This window comes from Sylvia atricapilla, chromosome 10, assembly GCF_009819655.1.
Source record: "Sylvia atricapilla isolate bSylAtr1 chromosome 10, bSylAtr1.pri, whole genome shotgun sequence".
In the NCBI taxonomy this organism is placed as follows: domain Eukaryota; kingdom Metazoa; phylum Chordata; class Aves; order Passeriformes; family Sylviidae; genus Sylvia; species Sylvia atricapilla.
The window spans coordinates 835,481-861,385 of NC_089149.1; the positions used below are offsets into that span (position 1 = coordinate 835,481).

A 25,905-nucleotide genomic window follows, 5' to 3' on the forward strand; every position below is an offset into this window, starting at 1 on the left:
ACAAACATTACAGGAGAGCCTGGGCCTTAAACCACAACTATTTCTATTCCCTCTGACAAATGATTGATTTCTTTGATTTCTGGCTGTGAGGAAGAGCTCCCCCTGCCCATTCAGGTATCTCCACCAAGCTCCTCCAACATCATCTCACCACAGCAGAGCTCAGTGCCATCCCTACAGTGACAGCTCCCAGCCCAGGGAAGCCAATGATCCCATCACTGAAACTGCCCTGAAATGCTGCACCTGGAAACGCATTGTAGAATTTAGCAGGAGATAATATTAACAAATTCCCAGTATTGCACTTATCCCTTATTTAAAAAGCTTAAGATATATCCCTTTCTCCTTGTATCAACCAATTCAAGTTATATAATGTATGTGGATTTACTTTGCCCCAGTTCCAGCTGGCAATGTGTTGCTAAGCCAAGGCTGTACAATTGCAATTTGGCAGAAAACAGGTCAGGCTTTTATTACACATCCAAACTCTCAAACTGCTCTGAACGTTTCAAATTCAAAAGGCAAATAGAAAATAACCCTCGTGTCAGAAGGATCCTATTCCATTACCTTGCTCATAAATTTATATTGGGGACACTTTTTAATGGTTCTCTTGCTGCTTTTGCACATGTGTCTGTGCAGTCTGTTGTGACAAATCGGGGACAAAGCGAGGCTGGGATGCAGGAGGGGACACCCAGCCAGGGAAGGGCTCCTGCCACATCCCACAGGGAAAAGGCAGCTGAAGGAGCTGGGAGGCAAAGAATGAGATGGAAGAGACCTTACAGGTGGTGGGCTGAGGGGTTGGGGACACTGGAGGGACACTGGGCTGTGACCCACAGGGGGGACACTGGGCTGTGACCCACACGAGAGACACTGGGCTGTGCCCACAGGGGGGACACTGAGGTGTGACCCACAGGGGGGACACTGGGCTGTGACCATAGGAGGCACACTGGGCTGTGACCCACAGGGGGGACACCAGGCTGTGACCCACAACAGGGACACCGGGCTGTGACCTCAGCAGGGACACTGGGCTGTGACCCACAGGGGGGACACTGAGCTGTGACCCACAACAGGGACACCGGGCTGTGACCACAGGGGGGACACCAGGCTGTGACCTCAGCAGGGACACTGGGTTGTGACCCACAGCAGGGACACCGGGCTGTGACCCACAGGGGGGACACTGGGCTGTGACCCACATGAGAGACACTGGGCTGTGACCCACAGGAGGCACACTGGGCTGTGACCCACAGCAGGGACACTGGGCTGTGACCACAGCAGTGACACTGGGCTGTGCCCCAGGCACACGGGTGGCTCCCCAAGCCCATTAAGAAGGAGCTCATCTCTGGAGCAAAGATCCCCCTGCCCGCAGCCTGGGGGACAGGCCACCTTTGCAGTGCCCTGTCCTTTGACCCAGAGCTGTGCCATGTCACACTGCTCACTCCCCTGCAGCTCCTCAGAGCCCAGGAAAGCCAGAGCCACCAGCCCCGTCCTTGCCTGGCCCACGGGGGCAGTGCTGGCTCTGAGCTGTGCTCGTGGCTGCTGCTTTGGGCACATTCACTCTGCCCTGTGCCACCCCACTGCTCAGCCACCTCCTGGCCTGCCTTAATCCTCTCAACAGTATATTTTTAGCATAATTACAGCTGTTCATTAATTTGCTGCTAACAGATGAATCCAAGTTCATTGAAGGAGACGCCAGAACTACAAAGAGCCTCTCTGACTCTGCACTGCCAATTTTAACAAATATTAAGGAATCACGTTAGTGCTGAAATTAAGCTGCACATTGGCTCTTTGGGGGAAAATATCTTTGTAACAATATAGTTCTTGAACTAATTACAGATCTTAAATTATGGGACTGTCTTCCACCAAACATGGCATCCCAATATTAGCATGTCCCAATGTAAGCTCCTACTGCCTCTGAACTCTGCTCATCCACCCTTTTACCTCTGTGCTGTCACACTGTGTGCCTCAATTCCATAAACAGCAGCTGCTCCAGGAAAACAAAACACAGATCATTTCCTTCCTTATTAAATCTCCTTCCCAACTTGTCTTCTGGATTTTTAAAGAGCCTGTTGCTGAATGATCCCTCTGCAGATTTTGGTGTTGATACATTCTGAGCCTCAGGCTGCTCCCCTGCCACACCTGCACATTGACTTTTTTAAGAAGAAAAACAGAACTTCTTCTTTTTCCCCTCAATACATTGCAAAGCTGATAATCTAATCTTAAAGATGAATGAAAGCATAGAAAGCCTGGAATGCTGTCAGTGCTGGCTCAGAGGCAGAGCAGTGTTATGGATGGCAGCCCAGGGTGGGTACACAGGGCTTGGGGAAGGAAAGGAGCCAGGGCTGGGAGGGGACAGAGGCAGGGACAGGGTGCAGCTGCCCCCACCACTCACTGCTGATTTTTAGGGAGGTTATTTTTAGCCTGAAATGAGGCAGAGCTCCCCAGGGAGAAGAGGAAGGTGGCAGCACCTCTGTCTGTGTGGCTGCACAACCCACACCTGAGGCTGCCCACCCAGCATCCCAAGGTAATTCCAGGTTCTGCCACGGCTCTTTGGCTTCAGAAAAGAGCATTCACAACCCCCCTCTGCCATTAAAATGCTGGGAAGAGTAAGGGTGGCTCAAGCCTGTCTAAACAGTTGTCATTTATTAACTTACGTTTTTATGGCACCAGCTCTACTGCTGCAAGGAATTAGTCATTTATTTAGTTCTGACATTTCCTCTCCTGTCATTTAAATTCAGCCTTCTGTATAATACAGAGAAAAGAAAACAATTTCCCCATAGCTACTCAAACTTTACGTGTAACAATTCTCTGAACAAGATGATGATTGTGTGGGCTGAAATCTCACAGAACTGCAGTGGGACTCAGGATCGTTTCCAGATAACTTAAAAACTCCTATTAAAATTCATCCATATATCCATGACACGTGACAACTCATTGCAGCCCAAATCAATGGATTTTCATTGCCACAGACGCCTTTCCCCAGCACACAGGGCTGGGTTCCCTTCTCCCTCCCTGCAGGGAGCCCTGGGGGACACAGCAGCCAGACCTGCACCTCCTGGGGCTTTTGGGATTCAGTAAAACACACCTGGCTGCAGAATCGCCCCTTTCCTGCTGGCCCAGGGCATTCCCAGTGCCAGGAGTGAGGCAGCTGCTGGACAAGTGAAGCCAAGGATGAGGAGCAGCAATCCGCGGGCTCTCCTGAAGGGATGGCTTTATTGCTGTTTCACAGAACCATTTGCTCCACATCCAGGAAATATTCCCTCTTCAGTTTACTGCCCTCCGTGGCTGCTGGAGGGAGAGCTCCTGCTGGGAGCTGGGGATGTGCCCTGGACACTGAAATCACTGACTCCACACATCGCAGCTCTTGAGGGGACTCCTCAGCCACAGACAGTGAAACTCAGCTCCTACTATGAATTTCAGAAGTAAAACCCCAAACATTTCTCTCTGCTGCCACATCCCAAGATTAAACACACTGCAATTCAATAAAGGAAATGCTGAGGGAATAAACTCTTCTCTGCACAGAAGTGTAAGGAACTAAGGATGACAACGAAGTTGTTGATAATCTAACAAATCTAAGGCAGGACCATGCGTACATTTAGCAAAATAATGAGCTCAAGATGCAGGAATGCTAAACAAAATCAGGCTTCACCACGCTGATCCATGGGAGCTCCTGCCTTCAAGCTGGACCTGGCACAATGCAATCCTGTCACACTGGGAACAATTAATCATGGGAAGTCAGATGATAGAGACTTTTCTATCCCTACCCAACAGTTCACAGATTCACAGATATATGACTAATAAAATATTTTCCATCATATTTTTCCACCTCCTCAGTTTCTGTCCTTTCCAGGTACAGGTCCTCTTGATTTTGTTTTATAGAGAGGGAAGAGATCTGCTGTACCTGCTCATTTTCTTGGCATACATCCTCCATGTTCAGAGAGGAGCTTTTGAGTTACCCTTTGTTTTTAAATGCAGATCCACTCACATTTACCCCACTGAACTTTAATTTGAAGTGTAATGCTCTGCATGTGCCCCTCTGATTCTTTGTTCCAGTTTCCCAAAAGCAAAAGGATTTGACAAGGGGCCAAAAGAGGCAGAAATATCTGAGCGAGTTCCAGCTGCACCTTGAGAGCTCCTGCTTTGCTTTAGGAAGCTCCTGGTCTCCATGGTTACAGAGGAGTTGAGAAATAATGATCAAATGCTACCTTAAATGCTCCCATCCAGCATGAAAAAATAACCCTGCTCAGGATGCCCCAGGCTGACAGTCCAGTGAGTCTGACCGCACACCCTGCACACCCTGCACACCCTGCATATCCTGCACATCCTGCACACACTGCACACCCTGCATATCCTGCATATCCTGCACATCCTGCATATCCTGCACACCTGCACACCCTGCATATCCTGCACATCCTGCACACCCTGCACACCCTGCACACCTGCACACCTGCACACCCTGCACCCTGCACACCCTGCACATCCTGCACACCCTGCATATCCTGCACACCCTGCCCCTGGGCTGCTCCAGCCCTGGGCATGAGGGGCTGCTGGACACTGCCCTGCTGGACACTGCTCCTCCTGGACACTGCCCTGCTCCTGCTGGACACTGCTCCTGCTGGACACTGCTCCTCCTGGACACTGTTCCTGCTGGACACTGCCCTGCTGGACACTGCTCCTCCTGGACACTGCCCTGCTCCTGCTGGACACTGCCCTGCTGGACACTGCTCCTCCTGGACACTGTTCCTGCTGGACACTGCCCTGCTGGACACTGCTCCTCCTGGACACTGTTCCTGCTGGACACTGCTCCTGCTGGACACTGTTCCTGCTGGACACTGCTCTGCTCCTGCTGGACACTGCCCTGCTGGACACTGCTCCTGTTCCTGCTGGACACTGCTCCTGCTGGACACTGCTCCTGCTGGACACTGCCCTGCTCCTGCTGGACACTGTTCCTGCTGGACACTGCCCTGCTGGACACTGCCCTGCTGGACACTGCTCTGCTCCTGCTGGACACTGCTCCTGCTGGACACTGCTCCTGCTGGACACTGCCCTGCTAGACACTGCTCTGCTCCTGCTGGCCACTGGCCTGCTCCTGCTGGACACTGCTCCTGCTGGACACTGCTCCTGCTGGCCACTGCCCTGCTCCTGCTGGACACTGCTCCTGCTGGACACTGCTCCTGCTGGACACTGCCCTGCTAGACACTGCTCTGCTCCTGCTGGCCACTGGCCTGCTCCTGCTGGACACTGCTCCTGCTGGACACTGCTCCTGCTGGCCACTGCCCTGCTCCTGCTGGACACTGCTCCTGCTGGACACTGCTCTGCTGGCCACTGGCCTGCTCCCACTGGGCTGAGCCTCCCGAGCTGCCCAGCAGCCCAGCCCCAGGGGACAGCCCAAAAAAGGCAGCCCTGAGCCCTGAGCACAGAGCCCTGAGCTGGGGCAGCAGAGGGAAGGCTCCAGTCTCACTCTGTCAGATCCAGCCCTGCAGCCTGAGCTGCTGTCAGACTGAGCACAGAGGGGAGGACCTGGAGAGCAAAGCCACCCCACAGCTCCTCCAACACAGACGGCATTTGTTTCATTTATAAAAGGGCAAAGAACAAAGTCTCTAAATCACAGTAAAAAACCCCAAACCCCAAAGAACCAAACTCCCAAGCCCAAACCAAAGCCCCAAACGTTTCAGAGAGCCCAATTCTCCCCACGCTGCTGTCCTGACTGTCCTGGAGCAGTGGGAGCTGTGATGGAGCCAGGGAAGGGAGGCAAGGACTGACCCTGGTTTGACTCAAAGCTCATCTCTACTGCCAGTGTTCAGCCCCTCGCTGGCTCCTGCCCACACCTGGGCTGAGGATGAGCCAGGGATGAGTGTCCCCAGGGTGGAGAGGCACTGACTTCACTGTGCCACGAAGGAGAGCTCACTCATCTCTGCCTCCTGAAGGTGCTGACTGCTTTAGTAGATGATTCTGGTTTTCCTACTATCCCTACTGATCAACAGGTGTAGTGAGTCTTGACAACATAATAAACTCACCGGTGAGAAGTGACATTCACCACTGAAAAGTGACATTCACCAGTGAAAAATTCCAGGGCTGCCACATGGAGAGGCCACGAGGGCAGCCCAGTGACAAAAGAAAAAAAAAAATACCACCATTTTTTAGCTATAGCATGGAACAGCCAAAAAAAAAAAAAAAAAAAAACCCCAAAAAAAAAACACGCCATGCATGAGAAATGGAGGAGAAAAATTGAAAAATTCCAGACCAATTCTGACCCCAGAGAATATATATGACCTCATTAAGTCTTACAAACCTGACACCCTAAGTATTTCCAAAGAGGTTTATTAAATCCACTGAGGTTGAAGGTGTCCCCTGGAGGCCAAAGGATCCATTTCAGTCTGGAGGAGCTGTGTTACCCACACACTGCCAGGCAAGCACACACAGCGAGCACAAGGCAGCAGGGTGACACCACAGCTGTGACAAACCTGCTCTGCACACACTCAGGGCCCTGCCAGCACTGGCAGCAGAGACAGGACAGTGACAGAACTGAGTGTGCAAGTCCCAGAGCTGGATCCACCCTCGGTGTCTGAGTCATTAATTAAACTTTAACGAGTGTTTGTCTGGCAGCTCTTCAGCTCTTGTGCCCAGCTCCACGCAGGTGTTAGTGTGGCTTGGGGGGGCCAAGTTAAACCCAAAGGGTTTCTGGCAAATCCTTCCCTGCTGCTGCTGCCACCCTGATCCATTCCTGCTGCCTCTGAGTCCTCCAGGTGTGCCCAGGTGTGCCCAGGTGTGCCCAGGTGTGCCCAGGTGTGCCAGGCCCAGAATTCAGCAGAGAGGCTGCAGTTGCTGATACATGATCCGGAGAGATTCCCAGCTTTTGCCAAACAAAGCTTTGTGTGTAATTCTGGGCAGCTCAGGAGCTGCCTGGATGGGAAAGCCTTTGGCAGGAGGGTCAGAGCCATGGCAGATGGGCAGCCCTGGGCTCCCTCAGCTTCCGCACCATCCTCTGGACTTGTCTTGGCAAGATCTCCAGCAATCTGTGTCCCCTTTTCCTTCTGTATTTCTTTAGGCTCAAGAAAAGGCTGCTGCCAGTGCATTCAGCAGAGCCCTGTCAGCCAGTCTGCCTTGCTGTGAGATATTAGCAAACAAGCACTGATGGTAACACAGCCAAGTTTAACAAGATCTCCACTTATTATCCTGTCAGTTTTGGTGGGAGAATATGGCATTGCTGTCAGACCCATCTGTGCTGGGCACAGCCTGTGCATAGAAATCACCTCGTCTCACACGTGGGGAAAGACTGGGGAGAAACCTGAAGGTAAGAGTGAAAGATGAATTAAAGGTCTGTTAATAAATAGTAAGAAGTCAATTAAGATAATTGACCATCTGAGAGCAGCCAGAGTTTGTTCTGGTGTGGAGGAGGTGTGAAAATTCTGTCTCTGTGGCCCCACACAAACAGGATTTGTTGCACAGATTAAATGTTATCCACAGCTTGGATCACCACAGAGTGATATGGACAGGAGGCACAAGGGCATGGCTGGGAAAAGCCATGGAGGGAAAGCCTCTAAGAAGGTATCCATTTGAACTTTTTTTTTTTTTTTAATAGCAACAAATTAACCTGATCACTTGTCACAAAAATCACTGCTAGTGTACTTGGAATAACTTCCTTGGAAGAAGTGGAAATGGAATGGAAAAACGAACAAATGCTAGAGAAACTTCAAGGGACAAACATCTATCCCTAACAACATTCCATTGTTATTTATCCTGTTCCAGCTAAGAGGCTGAAGGAAAGTTGCTGGGCAAGAGAACAGCTGGTGGAATGATCTCCTCAGCACAAGCAGGAGGCTGCCTTTGATTCTGCTGTGAGCTCTAAGGGAATGTGTTCCTGTCCCTCCTGCAGAGGACATGCCTCAGGAAAAGGATCTGGGAAATCCAAACTGGATACCATATTCCAGTTCTCACCAATCAATCAATCAATCAATCAGTCAGTCAATCATGGTTTGCCTAGCTGAAACCATTTCAATAAAAAAATGAACAGAAATACATCCAGCATCTGCAGCCTCTGGACTGCTGGGCCTGGGAAGGCTTTGGGGGAGCAGCACCACAGACTGCCACCACTCCCCACAATTCTTTCACTTGGTAACAAATGAAAATATGTGGGATGTGTATGACCAGCAGCTCAGAATTTTGGTCTGATTTAGATTATTATACACCTCAAACAAAACACATGGAGTTAGTGCTTGCTTAAAGCTTCCCCTCAGAGCAGCAGAGGGCTTTGCTGTGTGAATTCCTCCTGCTGAGCTTTCAGCATCTGCACTGTGTGCAGCAGGAGGTGCTGCCAAAACCATCCCAGAGAGGGGAACCATTTCCTCTGGCTCTGGACTGGATCCCTCTGAATTCCCAGCACAGACCTGCAGCACAGCAGAGTTACTGGCTAGAGAAACTTCTCTGAGTCCAAACAAGGGCTCTTCTGCAAGGAAACCAAAGGGACAATTCCTGGACATGTGTGCATCAGCCCTTCTCCCTCACCCAAATTTAGCACTCACTTGTGTTCCCTCATCCTGTGAACTCTGCACTGCAAGAGGATCCTCTCGGATGCAGCTGAATTTTCATGTTACCGAAAAAATGTTACCAACCCCGGAAATAAGAAAGTCAAATTAACATTACTTGCAGCACTCTGCAACTTTGCATATTCTGGTGTCTGAACAGTGTTCATTTGCAGAACTCCACTGAATTTAAAAGTATCACTTTAGACAAACACATCTTTAACTGAAATAAGATTTTGACTATAAATGTTTAAGACACGACACACTAAATTAAAGAATCCACTTTAAAGAGCTTGGAAGTTAAATGAGTGCTTGAAAACTCAGCACAAATTAATCATCTGCTTCCAGACATCTGTTTCCCTTAAGAATGTGCTTCCTTAAGTCTATTACTCCTTGAAATGGGATCACATAAATACTGTCTGACTGCAGTGGTGAATTGCAGTCCCTCTCAGCACTTTAATTACCCATCCAAGCCATGCCTGGGAGCAGGGGCTGGAGAGGAGCAGCAGAGCTCCAGGGGAATCCCTGGCACACCCAGTGAGAGCTCAGAGCCCCACAGTCCCCTAAGGGCACTCCCAAACCCCACAGGGTGCTGCAGCAGTGGTTTATCTCGGTTTGTGCAGCAATCTGCTGCTCCTCCTCTCAGAGCAGTGGGCACAGCGAGGTGGTTCCCCAGGGAAGGGCACAGCCCTCCCTCCCAGCTCCAGGCCTGTCCCACACCCCAGGTTTTGGGCTGGCAGACACCAGAGTTCCCAGCCCTGGGGACACTTGGTACAGGCTGCATTCCCTGTGTGCTGGGATTAGATCAGAGAAGAGTGGGCTTTGGAAAAGCCCTCACTGGTTGGAATAGAAAGGAACTATTTCCGTGTCATTATGAAGTCTGACGTGCAAGTTTTAAATGCACCCACCAGGAAGAATGGGATTTATCTCTATTTGCAAGTGCCCAGCCAAGCAGCCAGTGAAATTCAGGCTGTCCAGAACCTCCCTTTTCAGCACCCTTGTCCTGTGTTTTCCCTGCACACACACACACAGAGAACCAGAGCAGCAGATCCCATGGCTCCACCTGCAGAGAGGCTGGAGCTGGAGCCTCCCAACACTCTGGGACTGCAGCAGTGACAGGGCAAGGACAGGGCTCTGCTGCAGAGGCTTTTCATGTTACAAACCTCTTCCTAAAGCACTGCACAGCCACAGCTGCTCTCCTCCATCCCTCCCCTCCCAGCCAAACTCAGCCTTGTCCATGTGCCAGGCCAGCACTGAGGTAACTCAGCTGCACCCACACTGCCAACACTTCTGCCTTGGGCCTTAGCTACACTAAAGTCAAATGACAAAGAAGGTATCTCCACTTCCATGGCTTTCTACACACACAAAATTCCACCTCAACTAGGCCAGCCAGGCACTGTTTTTTTTTTTTTAATTTCTTTCTGTCTCAACCAACACAGGACTTTAAAAGATAATCTCTGGTAGAAATTCAATTTCTTACTCCTCCTGCATGTCTAAGCAGATCTGTAATCAGTGTAATCACTGTGCCACTGTCTCGTGTGTGACTGAGGGGACTGCACATGATTTTCTCTGTTGTGAAAAGGAATAACACTAAAATCTTATCAAAACAAATCCAAACGAGCATCAGTCCAAGAACAAAACTGACCCAACATGCTCCTGGGTGAAAATCTGGCTGTTCTTTCACAAAATGTTTTATTCTTACATACCTTAACCTTATTTAAGATGCAAATGGAAAACTCAGGATGGAAGCCCTCCTACCCAAGTGCTGGAACAGGGGTGAGGGATGTGGAATGGCTCCCTAACACCTGGAACATTCTGCACAACTGTTTAAAGCAGGGGCAGCTGATATTCCAGTAAACAATTACATAAATGTAACTGGAGACTCTTTCTGGCTCTGAATTAGAAAATATATAGTTTCTCAAAAGTAATATTCCAAACCCATCTGTTCCCTGCAGATTCTTGAACAGCTTAATTTATGCCTTCCTTCATGAATTAGCAAAGCAATTTAAGCCTGCTAACCCAGGATGTGAGCCACTAGTCTTTACTAGGATAAAGTGATCGTTTATTCTATGCAGATTCTGCTCCAAAAAATCTTCACTAGATGGATTTTCAACAAGCTGCATAAACTGTTCAGACAGTTTAATTAATTTTGGGTGAGGAGTAAAATTGAATGGCCTTCTAGATGTCTGAAGTGCAGATTGCTGGAGTGTCTCACCCATATGTCTAACACCCCTGGCTCTGTACAATGCTGTTTGGAGCCACACACCAGATGTTCCCAGAGTTTACAGGCTGGGAGTGCTGGATTTCTGAACTCAGCACCCCTCCAGTCCAGGATCCAGAGCACAAAGCTGGAGCAGGAGGCAGTTTTCCCAAAGTGTCCCATTCCCACCGAGCTCAGGAGCTGCTGCACGGAGCAGTCACCCCCAGGCTGGGTTTTCTGGGCCCCCAAATGGCTGCAGCAGCACCAGCTCCCAGTGACACAACCATCTGTGCCCCAGAGTGTCCCACAGCCCCGGGGGCTGCCATCTCCAGTACTCACCAGTACACACCAGCTGGGGATCAGCGCTGTCAGGGGTCCCAGGACACTTCACAGCAGGAATGTCCCCACAGAGCAGCTGGATTGGCAGCAGGTGCATTTCTTTGCATTGTTTCCACTCCATGAAAGGAAAAGAAGCTGGTTCGTTTGAACTAAAAACTGAAGAAATATGATATATATACATGTATATATTTGTATATAAAAAGGCTGATGTGTATTTGGCTTCAGCTGCACTAGAAAAACCCTGCCCTGCTCCACTAGCCAAATGCCACCGTCACACAAACAACTGTCCCCATCTGGATTAAGTTCTAAAATTAAGAGAAAAGTATAAGAGATTATGTGATAAAACACTTCTGCAATAATCTATCCTGACCTCCTGCAAGCACCACACAATTTTTCTAAATTAAAAATTAAAGCAATTTCATTAAAGCAAGTTTTTTCACCTCCCACAATGGAGATCTTCTGATTTGCTTTGTTACAAGGCACTTCTGCTAGGCCTCAGTCACACCTCCCAAACTGCCACACCATCCTGGGTATCAGACAGAAATCCAGGTCCAAGGCTTAAGGGATAAATCCAGTGTCTGGTTCTGCTCCTCCATGGAAAAATGCTTTTTGTTTGGAAAAGCCACTGTTCCCTTCCAGTGGAACAGTCAGACAAACTCAAAAGTGGCTCAAATGATCCAGAAAGGAGATCAGAGCTCAGCTGCCACCTCCAGCCAAGAACCACCCTGGGAAATGAAGGATCTCCCCTCCTTGCATCTCCTGCAAAGCAGATCTGTGCAGTCACTACTGCTGCTGGATTCAGCACCAATCTAGTTAGATTTTTTTTTCCAGAAAATATGTAACCAAGTGCTTAAAAATCTATTTTAATGACGTTTTCAAGAATAATAATACTCTGCATTACAAAAGAAAGAGGTAAAAGGTACGTCTTTGACATATCAGAAAAACTTACAGCAAAGGCAAGGAGTGTCTTCCAACCAAAATAAAGCTATGTTGTTCCCTACAGGGAAGCTTTAGGTGTCTGAGATTCCTTCACCCAATTCCACTTTCAGCCTTCATAGAAAAAGGTGAACAGTCAAAATAGTCACTCTACCGTGTCAGTTTAAATATTCCACCGACTGTCGACAATGTAGCAATAAAATTACAAATATACAGAAAATGGATCTGCTGTACCGAAGCTACTCACACAACCAACAGCAAAAATACATAACAAAATATGCAGAAATTAAGTGTTTTCATTCATAAAAGCAGAATTACTCCCACATTCCACTCTGTCTCAAATCAACACAGTAACCAAAAAGGAAGACAACTGTTGTCATACTTCATAGAGAGGGCAGAAGACAAATCTACACAGGACTCACAAATCTGGACTAACCCTAATTCTACAAACCGTTTGCTGTAGAATCACAGTTCATACATGAAAACATATAAAATTTACAATAACAATTCAGAACAAGTGATGCTCATGGAGGGTGGCTGCCTGTTGGGCAGAACAAGCCCCAGTCCAGCATTTCCAGACAACACAGTGCTTTGGAGAATCCTCACAAAAGGCCAAAAGTGATCACCAAAAGTGGTTTTTTCCAAGCAGGAGGACAAGACACAAGGAAACCAGTATTGCCTTCAGTGCAAGGTCAGGTTTGGAGCACGGCACTACAGACACAGAATGCTACAAATGCACACATGGCCCAGCAGCTCTGCCCACACTAACACAGCCCTAAGCATGGAGGGGTTCCCACTTCCCTCAGCTCAGCCAGCAAGTGAAATCACCACTGGTGCACTGGCATGAAACTGCATCTTCAAATAACTGAAACACTGCAAGCAGCCATCCTCCCTCAAGTGCAGCAGAGTGTGAGCTGTGCCGTGTGTGAGCTGTGCCGTGTGTGAGCTGTGCCGTGTGTGAGCTGTGTGAGCTGTGCCGTGTGTGAGCTGTGTGAGCTGTGCCGTGTGTGAGCTGTGTGTGCAGTGTGTGAGCTGTGCAGTGTGTGAGCTGTGTGTGAGCTGTGCCGTGTGTGAGCTGTGTGAGCTGTGCAGTGTGTGAGCTGTGCAGTGTGTGAGCTGTGTGTGAACTGTGCAGTGTGTGAGCTGTGCAGTGTGTGAGCTGTACCATGTGTCCCCATGCAGGGCAGCAGTGTGTGAGCTGTGCAGGGCAGCAGTGTGTGAGCTGTGCAGTGTGTGAGCTGTACCATGTGTCCCCGTGCAGGACAGCATTGTGTGAGCTGTGCAGTGCAGTGTGTGAGCTGTGCCGTGTGTGAACTGTACCGTCTGTGCCCCGTGCAGGGCAGCAGTGTGTGAGCTGTGCAGTGTGTGAGCTGTGCAGTGCAGTGTGTGAGCAGTGCCGTGTGTGAACTGTACCGTCTGTGCCCCGTGCAGGGCAGCAGTGTGTGAGCCGTGCAGTGCAGCAGTGTGTGAGCTGTGCCGTGTGTGAACTGTACTGTGTGTCCCCGTGCAGGGCAGCAGTGTGTGAGCTGTGCAGTCTGCGAACTGTACTGTCTGTGCCCCGTGCAGGGCAGCAGTGTGTGAGCTGTGCAGTGTGTCCCCATGCAGGGCAGCAGTGTGTGAGCAGTGCCGTGTGTGAGCTGTACCGTCTGTGAGCCGTGCAGGGCAGCAGTGTGTGAGCTGTGCAGGACAGCAGTGTGTGAGCTGTACCGTCTGTGCCCCGTGCAGGACAGCAGTGTGTGAGCTGTGCAGTGTGTCCCCATGCAGGGCAGCAGTGTGTGAGCTATGCAGTGTGTGTGTGAGCAATGCAGTGTGTGAGCTGTACCGTCTGTGCCCCGTGCAGGGCAGCAGTGTGTGAGCTGTGCAGTGTGTGAGCTGTGCAGTGTGTGAGCTGTGCAGTGTGTGTGTGAGCAGTGCCGTGTGTGAGCTGTACCGTCTGTGCCCTGTGCAGGACAGCAGTGTGTGAGCCACGCTCCGCCGCGCAGCACACCTCACAGCCTGAGCAGGAAATAGATCTCGGGCTGGTCGTGCTGGCCGGGCGGCAGCTGCAGCTCCCCACAGGCGTGCTGCAGGGCACTGCAGGCGCCCTCGGGCACGCCGCGGCGCTCGGCGGGGCAGCCGTGCAGGTAGCGGGCGATGTAGGAGCCGGTGGAGTGGCGGTTGGCTGGCGGGCCCGGCAGCGAGGCCTTGCTCCGCAGCACCACGCCGGGCACGGCGATGCCCGCCCGCGGCCTGCCCGCCGCCTCCTGCCGCTCCCGGGCGCGGCTGGCGATGTTCCGCACGCGGCTCTGGCTGCGCGACGACAGCTTCCTCACCAGGGCGCGGGGACAGTCGTCGTCCGCCTGCCTGGGGCACGGCGGCTCCCGGCCGTCCTCCTGCTCCGGGGACAGCAGCCGGCGCAGCCGCTCGGTCAGCGCGTCCGTGGAGTGCGGCCTCACGCCCCTCGCGGCGGCCGCCGTCGCGCCCCGCAGGCCCGAGGAGACGAAGCTCCTGCTGATGTACTGGTACTTGCTCTCGAAGTTGCAGGAAATGTCCTCCGAGGTCAGGTCTCCCAGGCTCTTGGACTTGCAGGGGCTGCCGTGCTGGCCGGCCGGGAGCGCGGGGCAGGCTGAGCGGAGCCCGGGGACACGCACGGCAGCCGTGAGCTTCTCCGAGCGCTGCTGCCACAGGGCCCCGGCGTCCTCACAGGCGGGGAAAGGGAGCCGGCTCCCCTCGGAGCAGAGCACAGCCGGGCTGCTGTCCGCGCCGTGCCCGGGCTCCCGCTGCGGCCCCGGGCTCGGAGGAGACGGCGGCCGGCTCACGTCCTCCCGTGTGTACTCACGGGCCGGTCCCAGGACGTCCTGGCAGTCCCCGTCCGCCTCCAGCAGGCTGCTGCTGTCCGAGTGCTCCCCAGGCGGCCCCAGCCCCTCCTCGAACATGAGGCTGTTGGAGCCGAAAGAACTGGCAGGCTCGGGGGCTTCCCAGCTTAGTCCAGATTTTGTAGCACAATTCCTTTGGGGATTTGCGTTTAGCAAAGAGAGGGATGAAGAACAAGAAGAGCCAGGCAAGTTGCTTTCTAGACTATTTAATCTCTTCGTGCAAACTAATGGCCTGTGGCTCTTACACTCAGAGGCTGGAGATGCCTCGTGGATAACTCTGTATGTGGAACACTCTCCATCCTCCAGGCTGGAGAACACGGCTGTGTCCGGAGTGGAGAATAAAGGCGATTTGTTGGCTTTTGTGGGAGCGAAGTTGTGCCTGCAGGGGCTGCTCAGGTCTGCAGCAAACACGTGTGGGAGTGCAGCCCCTGCCCTGGGGCTGGAGCCGGGGGCAAGGGGAGTTTGGTCATCTGTGCCATCGAGCTGCGCGATGAGAGCGGACACAGCGCTGTCCTGCTCGCTCTCAGTGGAGAGAGACACTTCATCAATGAGGTGAGAAATGTCACTGTGCTGCAGGGCCACCGTGGAGTCACAGTCAGGGCCCTCAGAGCACATGGTGGAAGAAGGGGAAAGAGGTGCTGCAGTGCTTTTCTTCTTGTCATATTTGTGATTCTCCACGTCTGTTTTCTGAGAAAGGGAAGTCCCCATAAGACTGATTTTCTCTTCTTTAGATCTTTTTGTGTCATCTTCCTTTTTACTGTCTGCACAGTTTTTATGGTGTGATTTTTTTATGTGAAGTTCAGAGTCAGAGTCCTGCATTAGGGGGACAGTTCCATCAGAAAGATTATTCTCCTGGTAGTCCACGAAGTGAGTTGCTTGAACTACACCATTTGCAAAAACCAAATGTTCAGGCTGCTCCTGTGGAGGTGGTGCTAAAGAGTCAGCTGTAGAATCCCTCTGATCGTTCTCCTTCTTGAACTGAGATGCTAAATTTGAAGCATTTGCCCTTTGCTCTGAACGTGGAAAAACCAATTCTTTCAAGCTTCTTTCCTTCTCATTTGTATTGTCATCACTGTTGGCTAAATTAAATGAGAAACATATTAGTGGCATTCAAGACTCCGCTCTGTCTATCAACAGCTATTTTGTCCTTAGACAGACACATGGAGAACGCAAAACCAGGTACAGTTGTGACAGAACTTAATCATGGGGTTGTGCAGGTTTAGTACAAATTATCAGAGTGACATGAATAAATGGAAAAATACAACTGCAGGCACTTCATTGAAATTTCCTTGGAATGTCTATTACATCAAGCAGGTGATGTAATATTTGTTGTAAGTAATGTTAATGAGGTACCACATCATAGCTTGCACGTGGCATTACCTTCAGCTGTGTTCCTAGTCACATTTGTACTATAAAGAAGCGTGGCAATAAAGACAGAACAAAACAGCTCTGTTAAAACACACAACACTTGAAAACAAGATGCATGCTTCAAGCAGAGTCAAAAGCATTGAGTAGATGGACTCCAGACTGGTTTATACAAGTGATTACTGCCAAGTGTTACAGTACAAGGATTTCATTTGGATCTTCTATCAGCAAGCAGCATTCACAGGGGCAAGGGTTTGAATTCCTTGAAAAACACATATTGGATGTTTTCTCCACCAAATCCTCTTGTCTTTCTATGCCAAATCTGAGCTCTGTGACTCGCTCATTTGAAGATTAAATGAAGCAGGGACTATAGAAGTAAACTTGGCATAATAGATACTGGTTTTAATGCTTGCTAGAAATCAGGTACTCTTGGAAGGAACAAGGGCAGCCCTGACGGTTTACCAAAAGCAATTTTGGAAGCATCTTACCAGACGTGTTTTCCTCTGCCTCGGCCTCCTGGGCAGCGTCCTCTGCTGGGCAGGGCAGCTCTACCATGAGGAATCTGTCCACGGGCATGGAGGCGGGACGCGCCTGCGAGCTCCGCTTGGGCCTGCGCACCACGCCTTCCTTGTCCTTCAGGTCAGCTGGCTCAGAGGCACTGTCCTTCAGCTCAGCAGCCTCCAGGAAGCCCATCTTGCTCTTCTTCCTGCCCTTGGCCGGGGCGCTGGCGGTGCGCCGCAGGATGCGCTCGCCAATGGAGCGTTTGCGCGCGTGGTGCCCGCCGGGCTCGGCCGTGCCCGCCCGGGGCGCCTTGGAGAACAGCCCTCGGAGCCCCATCAGCTGCTTGCCCTGCAGGGACAGCAACACACAGCCTGGCCTCAGCTCGCTCGCGGGGCGAGGGGCTGCCCTCGCCGCGCTTATGAGCCATGATGACAAAGTTCGGAACGCGGCAAAAGCAAAACTTCACACCAAGCCACTCACAGCTGCTCTGAGCAAGGAGCTCCCAGCACAGGTCCCCATGGATTCATGCATGCCTGCCTTCCTCCTCATTAGCGTGGCAGCCTGCCACAGTTACCAGAGAGCTTTGCTCAGGCTCCTAATGGGAGCTGACAAGGCTCTGGGAAGTGCTCAGCAGTGACAGGCTGAACATTAATGTGGAGTTTACTATGCATGGGCTTCATCAAAGCAATATTCAGATGTTTCAGAGCCTGCATGGAGAATGGTTCCAGTTTGGCAGTTGCAGATCATGCGATTGGGAACCACTGGAAAGTCTGTGCCCAGCAAATGCAAAGTGCATGCTCATGAGCTCTACCTTTGTGGCTCCTAGAAAGTGCATTATTGTGTAACTGGGATTGAGGATTAAAGGGCTCCACTGAAAGGCAAAAAGAAATGCAAATCCGTTTGGCTAATGTTTTCAAGACTGCCACAAAAGCAAATAAAGGTAACAGTACATCAGCTGGAAATCAAACCGCTCTACAGCAAACCATTTAAAACTATTTCTTAGTTTAATATTAGTTTAATATGTGTTCCCCAGGAAGTGAGATCTCCTCACTCATGGATGCAAACTCAGCCTATGAGGAGGAGCAATGCAGCCCATCATTCATTCAGAGCAGCACCAGGTGAACAGACCCAGAGAGCCAATCCCAGTGGGTTGGGATTGGGATCCCCAGGATCCCCTCCTGCTCCTCTTGCCTCCCCTCTGCAGTTACACTCTGCTGCTTTTCTTCAGCATGTTTGTTCTCACAAGGGCAGCAGGCAAACAGGCCCCTGCAGAGCCAAGGGATGGGATTTCACACATCTGCCCAGATGTGCACATACCAACACATGTGATCCCATCCCGTGCTCCCGTGGGATCAGGGAGGAGAAAGCAAGTGGAGCGGGGAGAGGATCTGGACAAGAGCAAACCTCAGCCCTGAGCTTTCTCTCTGCTGTTCTCTCTGCCCCCCTGAGCTTTCTGTGGTGCTGCACAACTTTGGTTCATGTTTGTCATGACATTCTCTGCATCTTCTCGGAACAAAGACTGAGGGCTGTGTCCTCTGCAACTTCAAAGCTCACAAAAATCAGCTTTTTGTGTGTTTCTTAGTTTCTTAAATCACTGCAATGGTGCAGTTTTACTTTAGAATCCTGCTGAACATGGCCTTAATTTCTTTGTGCTGCTTATCTCCAGATGGAAACAGCTAAAGAAGGTGACTGAAAACACAGAAAAAGCACTGTGCTTTCACTTTCACTTTAAAAACATTCTAAAATTAGAATGTTTGCAAACTTGCAGAAAAACAAAACTTATGCACTAAAACCTGAAATTAGGTTAATGTAAATTAATTAAATTAGCTGCTAAAAATAGCTTGTCAAATATCATGTTCTGGTGCAGCTCCAGTTCTCAAGATCTACTTCCAAAATAAGATCAGTTTAGCACACTGAAGAAATGCACCTCCTGTACCTAGACAAGATACTTGTTAGGTGCTAACAGTGAGAACATCTGCAAGTATGTGCACAGCAAGAGTGGAGTCATGGAATGATGGAGTTTCCTTGCTGGTCTCCTGCAAGGAAACCCCACACACACTCTGAGCCTCCTGGGCACTCCCAGCACAAATCCTGGGAGGATCTGGGGTATGTTTGAATCCTTTTTTATCAGAAGGAAGATGTAAATGTCCAGCTGTACGTACCTTTCCGTAGGTCTCATTAATGATTATATGAACAAATATGGAAGCTTCTGTCAGTCCTTCTAAATACACGTGACGATAGCCTGGGGAAAACAGAAATAGAAATATTTCCACACAAACCACCACCAAGAACCAGCAGTTTGCATTTTATGCCCAGCTAGCAATGACTTTATAAAAGTGGTGTATACACAGGAAGCCACCTGGTGCCTTCTCTGGTGTCCTCACAGGTTTTCTGAGCAAATTCAGTACAAACTGAATCCAAGTTACAAAAAACACACCAGCAGTAATTTCCAAAAGTACAGACAACCAAACTCCTTTGAGGAATGGTGCATAAAGCACTCTGAGAGAACAGAAGAGTTGTCCAAACTTCACATGAAGTCACTGATACAAACATTCATGGAATGTCTCCTCTCATGCTGGTAACGTTCTCCTTGGGTTTGAGGGCAGATTTCCACGGCCAGGAGAGCCCAGGGGACCAGGGGACTCACCAGGCACGAGGCTGCTGAAGGCCACAGTTCTCTGCCCCACGAAGTCCCTCCCGATGGGATCGTGGTCCCAGACAAGGAAGCGCACCAGGGCGATCTCGGGCATGTGGATGGTGAAGGTGAGGGTCTCCTCCCACACAGGATTGAACCCTGCACGACAAACAGGACACACTGGGAAACAAATCCATGGCGAGTTCTTGCCTCAGCTCCCAGGAGACACAGGACACAAGCAGCAGCAGCAGCAATGACAATTCCACCATGGCAGTCATTAAATGTGCCACATCTGTCTCTAGGATTGCTTTAAAAGCAGAGTGGGGCTGCCTGGGATCTGCCAGGGACACCCAGGCAAGCACTGGGACAGATGCAGGTGTAGGTACAGATAGATTGGGAACTTCTGCATAAAGGAGATTTAACAACAATTCAGTTAAGAGACAATGTGGAGAGCAACTCCTGCTCTTCACCTCTAACTTGTTTGTCTCCACACCAGAAATTCTGTCTGGGAAGCAGAAATAATTTGTTAAAATACAATAATTTGATTTCATCAGATAAGATGCTTTGTAATTTAGAAAGCAATAACAGACACTGATTCATTTATGATTATTTAATATTTTACTCTAAGAAGAAGAAATCACTTAGATTATCTTACCATTGTCGTCCACCACCCTGGTCTGATCTTTACAGCAGTCAACAGGTAACCCAATAATCTCCACCTCAACAAAGGGATCTATTATCTGTTTTTCAAAAAACACAGTATTTTAAAAGTCATACAAATGAAGGTGAACTTTTAAAAAATTAATGGAGAGAGTTGATTTAAATTCATGAGAATTCAACTCCCTTTGATTGACATGAATTTTCAAGCAGCATTATCATGGGAATTGGTCCCATGAAGCCCATGTTGATGTATGGTTTGTATCAAGAGCTATGGACAGCTGTGACTAATTTTCATAAAATTACCCTTTAAACTACAAAACAAATCAGTCCCATCACAAGTAGGATACAGGCTGGGCCAGGTGTAGTATTTAGTGACCAGAAGCTTGACAATATCTGAAATTTCCTGGTGTATTTGATTAAGGAGAAGGTTTGAGTCACACACTGCCCTGGAAGCACCTGCTGGGACCAGAGACCTCACCTCTCCTCTGTCCCCCAGCATTGAGTCAGGAGGTTTGGGGAGCTGCTGCCCGCTGATGATCTTCAGAATGAGCTGCTTCTTAGGGCTGGCAGGAAGCGGATCAGCAGAGTAGGGGTTGAATGTGCCTGAAAGATGGCAAGAATGAGAGTGTAAGGAAAAAGATACACATAATAAATATCACCCCCCAAGATACATACAGACAGACAAATTTGGTCAGAAATGAGAAACTGTGAGCATGGAGCAGCTGCTCAATCATTTCAAAATTCTTCTTCTGTTTCTTACAGCCTTTTCTGAGTGGAGCAGCCCTTGTTTTTGTGATTCCAAGGCTGAGCTGGACCAAGCCCTGGATACTTGCTCCTGGGCCACTGGCAGAGCTTGTTCTACTTTCCTGCAGCTGGTCATCCTAGGACTCCTTTTTCTTCTTTTAAACACACGTTAATGAGGCAAAGACCTCATATACATGTTTATTTTCATATATATATGATCACAGTAAGAGGTTGCACACTGGTACAAGTCTAAGAGCTATGAGGGCATGGAAATAGGAAAGATTCTGTATTTGTTTGAACTTTCCTTTCTTGTGCCTTCACTTTGAAGGACTCTTTGAGCACTGACAGCTACAGTGATAACTACACTGTAACCTTACCTTTGCACATCTGCTGAGGTTTGAGAACATAACCACAGTTGCCATTTACCCTGAATTTTGCTTCATTTAACTGCATCACACGTCCCTCAGACTGGTAGTTTAGTGCCACTGAAAGAGAGGAGTGGGGTGTCATTAATAAAGATAACATTATGTGGCACATAGACAGCAGAAGGGAAGGAAGTCTTTCATGCAGCTCCTACCTAACTGGCAGCCCACATTCCAGTAAGGAATGGGGTTGAAGTTGCTGGAGTCGATCCGATAGGCTGAGGGATAGACCCTGGTCAGCTGCCTCTGGTTGTAAAGCATGAACTGCTCAGCCTTCTGCTGCACTGCCTGGTGGGCTCTGGTCTCACTGAAGGACAGCACGTTCCCTGTGGAGCCTGTGTGCCATGGTACAACCAACAGACAGGTGACAAACAATCCCAGGGCACGGCCCGAGCCCAGACCTCATCACCTGGTATTAACCAAGGGCAGTGTGAGGTTTAGTCCAGTGTGACAGGACAGAGTGTCTTGTCTCACACAAATCCCCTGGGTAACTGAAGGGCACCAGCTCCCCCTTCCAGGAGGGTCTGTTGTTCTCCCCTCACGTCTGCAGACTTGAAAGGAAAGCCAAGCAAGAGCTCCAGCTAAAGAGCCCAACTCCAGAGCTCCTGCTGGAGCCTTTCCTCCTGCTGATCCCCAGACATGGCAGCTCTGGGGAGCCTACAGCAAAATCCTCTGCTGGCAGCAGGGGCAGGAGTCCCTGCCAGAGAGGGAGTGTCCTGCTGGGCTCTGGCTGTGCCCTGTGCCACAGCACCAGCAGCACCCAGTCCCCTCCTCATGTGAGTGACAAGGGACATGCCAGCCCTGTGCCAGCCCCGTACCATCATCCACGATGTCCTGGGCTGCCACGGAGTTGGTGTACACCACCAGGTCAGACAGGGCCCGGCACAGCTTCACTGTCCTCCTGCGGCGGGCCAGCCTGTGGGTGAAGCAAACAGAAACGGGTGCTTGCAGTACTGAAGGTGTATTTCAATCCCCCTTTCTGCTCTTTTCAACAAGGAAATGAAGAATTGTGAGCAGGGAACCCTGTGTGGCAAAACCCCCTTGGAGAGGGTTCTGGGATGACTGCTCCCCTCTACTTCCACAGTCCATCCATACAAACAACATTTTTCATTTAAAATACAGTGAAGTAGCTGCACCATGGCTGTTCTAGACAAAACCAAGGAGCATTTCAGTGACAGCAGACACATTCTCAGTGGCACTTTTTTGATTGCTTTTTCTTTCTGTTCTCAGATGCAATAAAGCTGCCTGGGCTGTGATGCACCTTCTTTGACCTGCACAGTTTGCTCTGAGCACTGTTTGCAGCAAGTGAAATGGGGCCTGGCATCTTTCCATGAGCAGTGGCATTGCCACACTTCCCTGCAGTTTCAGGGTGATTGCTGCTTGCAGCCTGTGACAGGTGACACAGCCAAACCACTGCAAAGCCACCCCAACAGCTGGCCCGTGTGACAGACACACCACATGTGACACACACAACACATGTGACCTGCTCCAGGCACAGCCTCACAGCTGATGGCACTCAACAGCCCAGCCTTTACCTGAGGGGTCCCCAGCTCACCTGAGGGTCCCCAGCTCACCTGAAGGGTCCCCAGCTCATCTGAAGGGTCTCCAGCTCACTCCAGGGGTCCCCAGCTCACCTGAAGGGTCCCCAGCTCACCTAAAGGGTCCCCAGCTCACCCCAGGGGTTCCCAGCTCACCTAAAGGGTCCCCAGCTCATCTGAAGGGTCCCCAGTTTACCCCAGGGGTCCCCAGCTCACCTGTGGGGCTGCCCTGGCTCCTTGCCAGGAGGGTGCTGCTGGTCCTCGTCATCTGAGGCCCCGTGGGTTTTGGCTGCTGCCTTTGCAGCTCTCTGTGGGGAAAGAGCCAAGCAGGGTCAGGCACTGGGGGCTCCAAACAGCCCCATTTCTGTGGGGCAGGAGGGTGAGCTGGGCTCTGCTGTGACCCCTGGGGCTGGGCCAGCAGTTTCCCTGCTGTGCAGAAGGAAAGGCAGCACAGAGCACACTGCACCCCAGGGCAGGGATTGCAGCTGTGGGCATGAGCAGCTGTGTGCTGCCAGCCCTCAGGGCGTTATTTCTGTGTGCTGCCAGCCCTCAGGGCATCATTTCTGCCAAGGGTCTGTCCAGCACAGGCCACTCTGTGCTCTGCACCTGCCCTGCTCCCTCCCAACACCACAGGACAACACTGCTCCCCTGGCTCCAGGGCACTGCTCCTGCTGAAATCCCAGTGGACTGTGTCATATTTAACCAACAGCACCACACATATAAATATACAGAGCACTGCTTCTGCCCACCTGGGCTTCCCCCCAGTTTAGAAAATGAAACATTCATTAGTGAAGGTGTCAACAGAGTTTGGGCAAAATGTGCAAAGATTATCTTCCTGCTCCATTTTGAGCCACATACAAATATTCAAGTGATTCTAAATTATTACACTATAAAGAAAATAGCTATGATAAAAAAGATTAAAACCTAAAAATCCCCTTTTTTCATAAGCACCTATGATTTAACAGTTTCCAATTTCAACATTACCTCTTTTGTAATGCTAAACACAGCTTCAAGTGAGAGTTATTTAATTCCCTTCACATCAAGAGGTAATTAATATAACTGAGAGGTCCTTATCCTTTTGCATATGGCTCAGTGAGCAGAGATTTCTTTCCTCTTGTCATACACCATATTGGACATAATTTAGTTTGCTGGTTTTGGTGCTGACATGAAGTTGACTATATAGGAAATCATTTGCATGGTTCACCCTGGAGTCTGAAGGTCTGCACTGAGCATGTTCCATGCAGTTAACTCTCAGCAATTGGCAGCTTTAGTGTCTTTGTACCTCCCCTGGTAGTTTTTAAAGAGTTTATTCATTTGGCACGAGAGCTGGCTGAAAATGCCATGTGTCAATCTTGTTGGGTGGATAATTCTGTATCTGCAAAAATATCAATAGCAACCAGTCTTCCCAGGCATGCCCTCAGCTGGAAAGGCACCAGGGGGCAGTTACAGGATGTCTCTGTTGCCTCACTCTACAATACAATCACTATTAAAAAAAAAAATCTATATATACCCTTATTTTTTTTTTCAGCAGAGATGAAACGAATAGGCTTTCCAACCTGCTCCATCCATTAGGATAACGAGCTGAAGTAATTAAATTATTGACAGACTTTCCAGCCCTCAGCAGATTCCAGTGGCTGATGTTTTGCTGTGACAACTCATTGCCAGCATTTGTGTGGCACAGGGGGCCAGGGGCAGTGCCCACCCTCAGGGACCACAGGAGCCCTTAACACACCTGAGAGGGTGATGTGCCCTGAGCTAAAGGTGCTGAAGGGAACACGAGCTCTTTCACCTGATGCAGGCTTGGAACTGAAGTGTAAAGATGAGTCCTGGTTCTCTGTGCTTAGGGAATTTTTGATGGCTCCTAGCTGGCTGCAGGGCAGATGGACTGGCGGCTGATTAAGTTCTTTGAAACGTCTCTTAATCATAAAGCGCTGCTCAGATTCTCAGTCCCAAAGCTCAGAGCAGCTCTCAGCACGGATAGCACAGAGCAGGAACAGCAGAGGCTGGCAGGCTGGGGCAGAGGGGCTGCTGCTGGCACAGGGGCTGCAGGGCTGCCTCTCTGCTCAGTCACCCTCTGCAGCTCTCCCTGACTCCAGCAGGAAGGAAGGAAGCTGGCAGCTGGAGCAGCTCGGGTTCAGGCTGTAAATCCAAGGCTCAGGGCACCGTGGGAGTGTGGGAATAGGGGAGGCAGATGACAGGAGCACATTTGTCAGGGAATGGGAGGAAACGTGGGCACTGTCCCCTGTGGGGGCTGCTCTGTGCCCAGCTGTGAAATGGGAGCTCTCAGCTCCTGCCTGGCCCAGGGGAGGCACCGCTGAGGAGCAGCAGAGCAGGCTGCAGCTGCACAAACATATAACCAGGACATGAAAACCAGGAGCAGCTCAGGAAGAACACATCTGCACAGAGCAGGAGCCCAGAGCCAGCACTCACACAGCAGCCCCTGGGAGCAGGGACAGTCCCAGCACAGCCCTGCCCAGGGTGGGGCACAGCAAAACTGGGCCCTGGCTGAACCAGGCACCCTCAGCTCTGTGGAAAACAAGATATGCCAAGATATTTGTCTATGCTGCTCTTCTGCTGCTGCAAGTTTGATGAGAAAATCAGCAAGTCCACAGCAGGAGCAAAGATGATCTTTTAGCCACGTGAGAAGTTTTTGTCCATCTTAAAGGTTCTCAATCTTCTGAACAGAATTAAGACACCAAGTGTAATCACCCAGGCTCCCTCCTCGCTGCCCCATGCCCACCACACTTGTCTGGAGCAGCAAAACACTGCCAGGGGCTCTGGAATGCTGCCAATCCTAGAACAGCCCCCTCAGCTCTCATTTATTTCACTCACCTTGTGTTTACCAAAGTTGCCCATTAATGATCGACCATGAGACTTTTTTCCACCTTCTTTTGTGTCCAGGTTCTGTGCAGAAAAAGTGCAATAAAAAGTGTAACTAAATACCTTCAGAAATGTATTTAAAGAGTCTGCTACCGTCTCCAAAAGGCAGCATTTCAACCTCAGGCAAGTTCTTGTACATCACCCCGGTTTACTATTAGGAAAGTAAAATGATTGCAAATGAGACCAAGTTAGTTAAAATCTAATCTGTGAACAAATTGAAATCCAAAATCTCATTGCAGGACTTTGCTAATTTCTTTGTACAACTGACAATTTAGAATCCTGTAACTGTAAAGAAAAATAGTAACATTAGCACTCAAGAC

General features: G+C 50.1%; 1 protein-coding gene across 1 annotated transcript in view; it reads right to left on the reverse strand.

Moving 5' to 3' along the window:
• Window positions 1–13,929: 13,929 nt before the first annotated feature.
• PLCH1 (phospholipase C eta 1) overlaps window positions 13,930–25,905 on the reverse strand; it is a 44,442-nt gene continuing 32,466 nt past the window's right edge. Inside the window, exons 12-23 of the mRNA XM_066326464.1 lie at window positions 25,534–25,609; window positions 22,922–23,009; window positions 21,986–22,083; window positions 21,323–21,502; window positions 21,123–21,230; window positions 20,480–20,604; window positions 19,997–20,081; window positions 19,354–19,500; window positions 18,869–18,948; window positions 17,518–17,577; window positions 16,694–17,054; window positions 13,930–15,919 (exon numbers count right to left, since the gene is read on the reverse strand). Coding sequence (XP_066182561.1) covers window positions 13,974–15,919; window positions 16,694–17,054; window positions 17,518–17,577; window positions 18,869–18,948; window positions 19,354–19,500; window positions 19,997–20,081; window positions 20,480–20,604; window positions 21,123–21,230; window positions 21,323–21,502; window positions 21,986–22,083; window positions 22,922–23,009; window positions 25,534–25,609 — 3,354 coding nt within the window. The 3' untranslated portion in view covers window positions 13,930–13,973. The remainder of the gene's footprint in view (window positions 15,920–16,693; window positions 17,055–17,517; window positions 17,578–18,868; window positions 18,949–19,353; window positions 19,501–19,996; window positions 20,082–20,479; window positions 20,605–21,122; window positions 21,231–21,322; window positions 21,503–21,985; window positions 22,084–22,921; window positions 23,010–25,533; window positions 25,610–25,905) is intronic.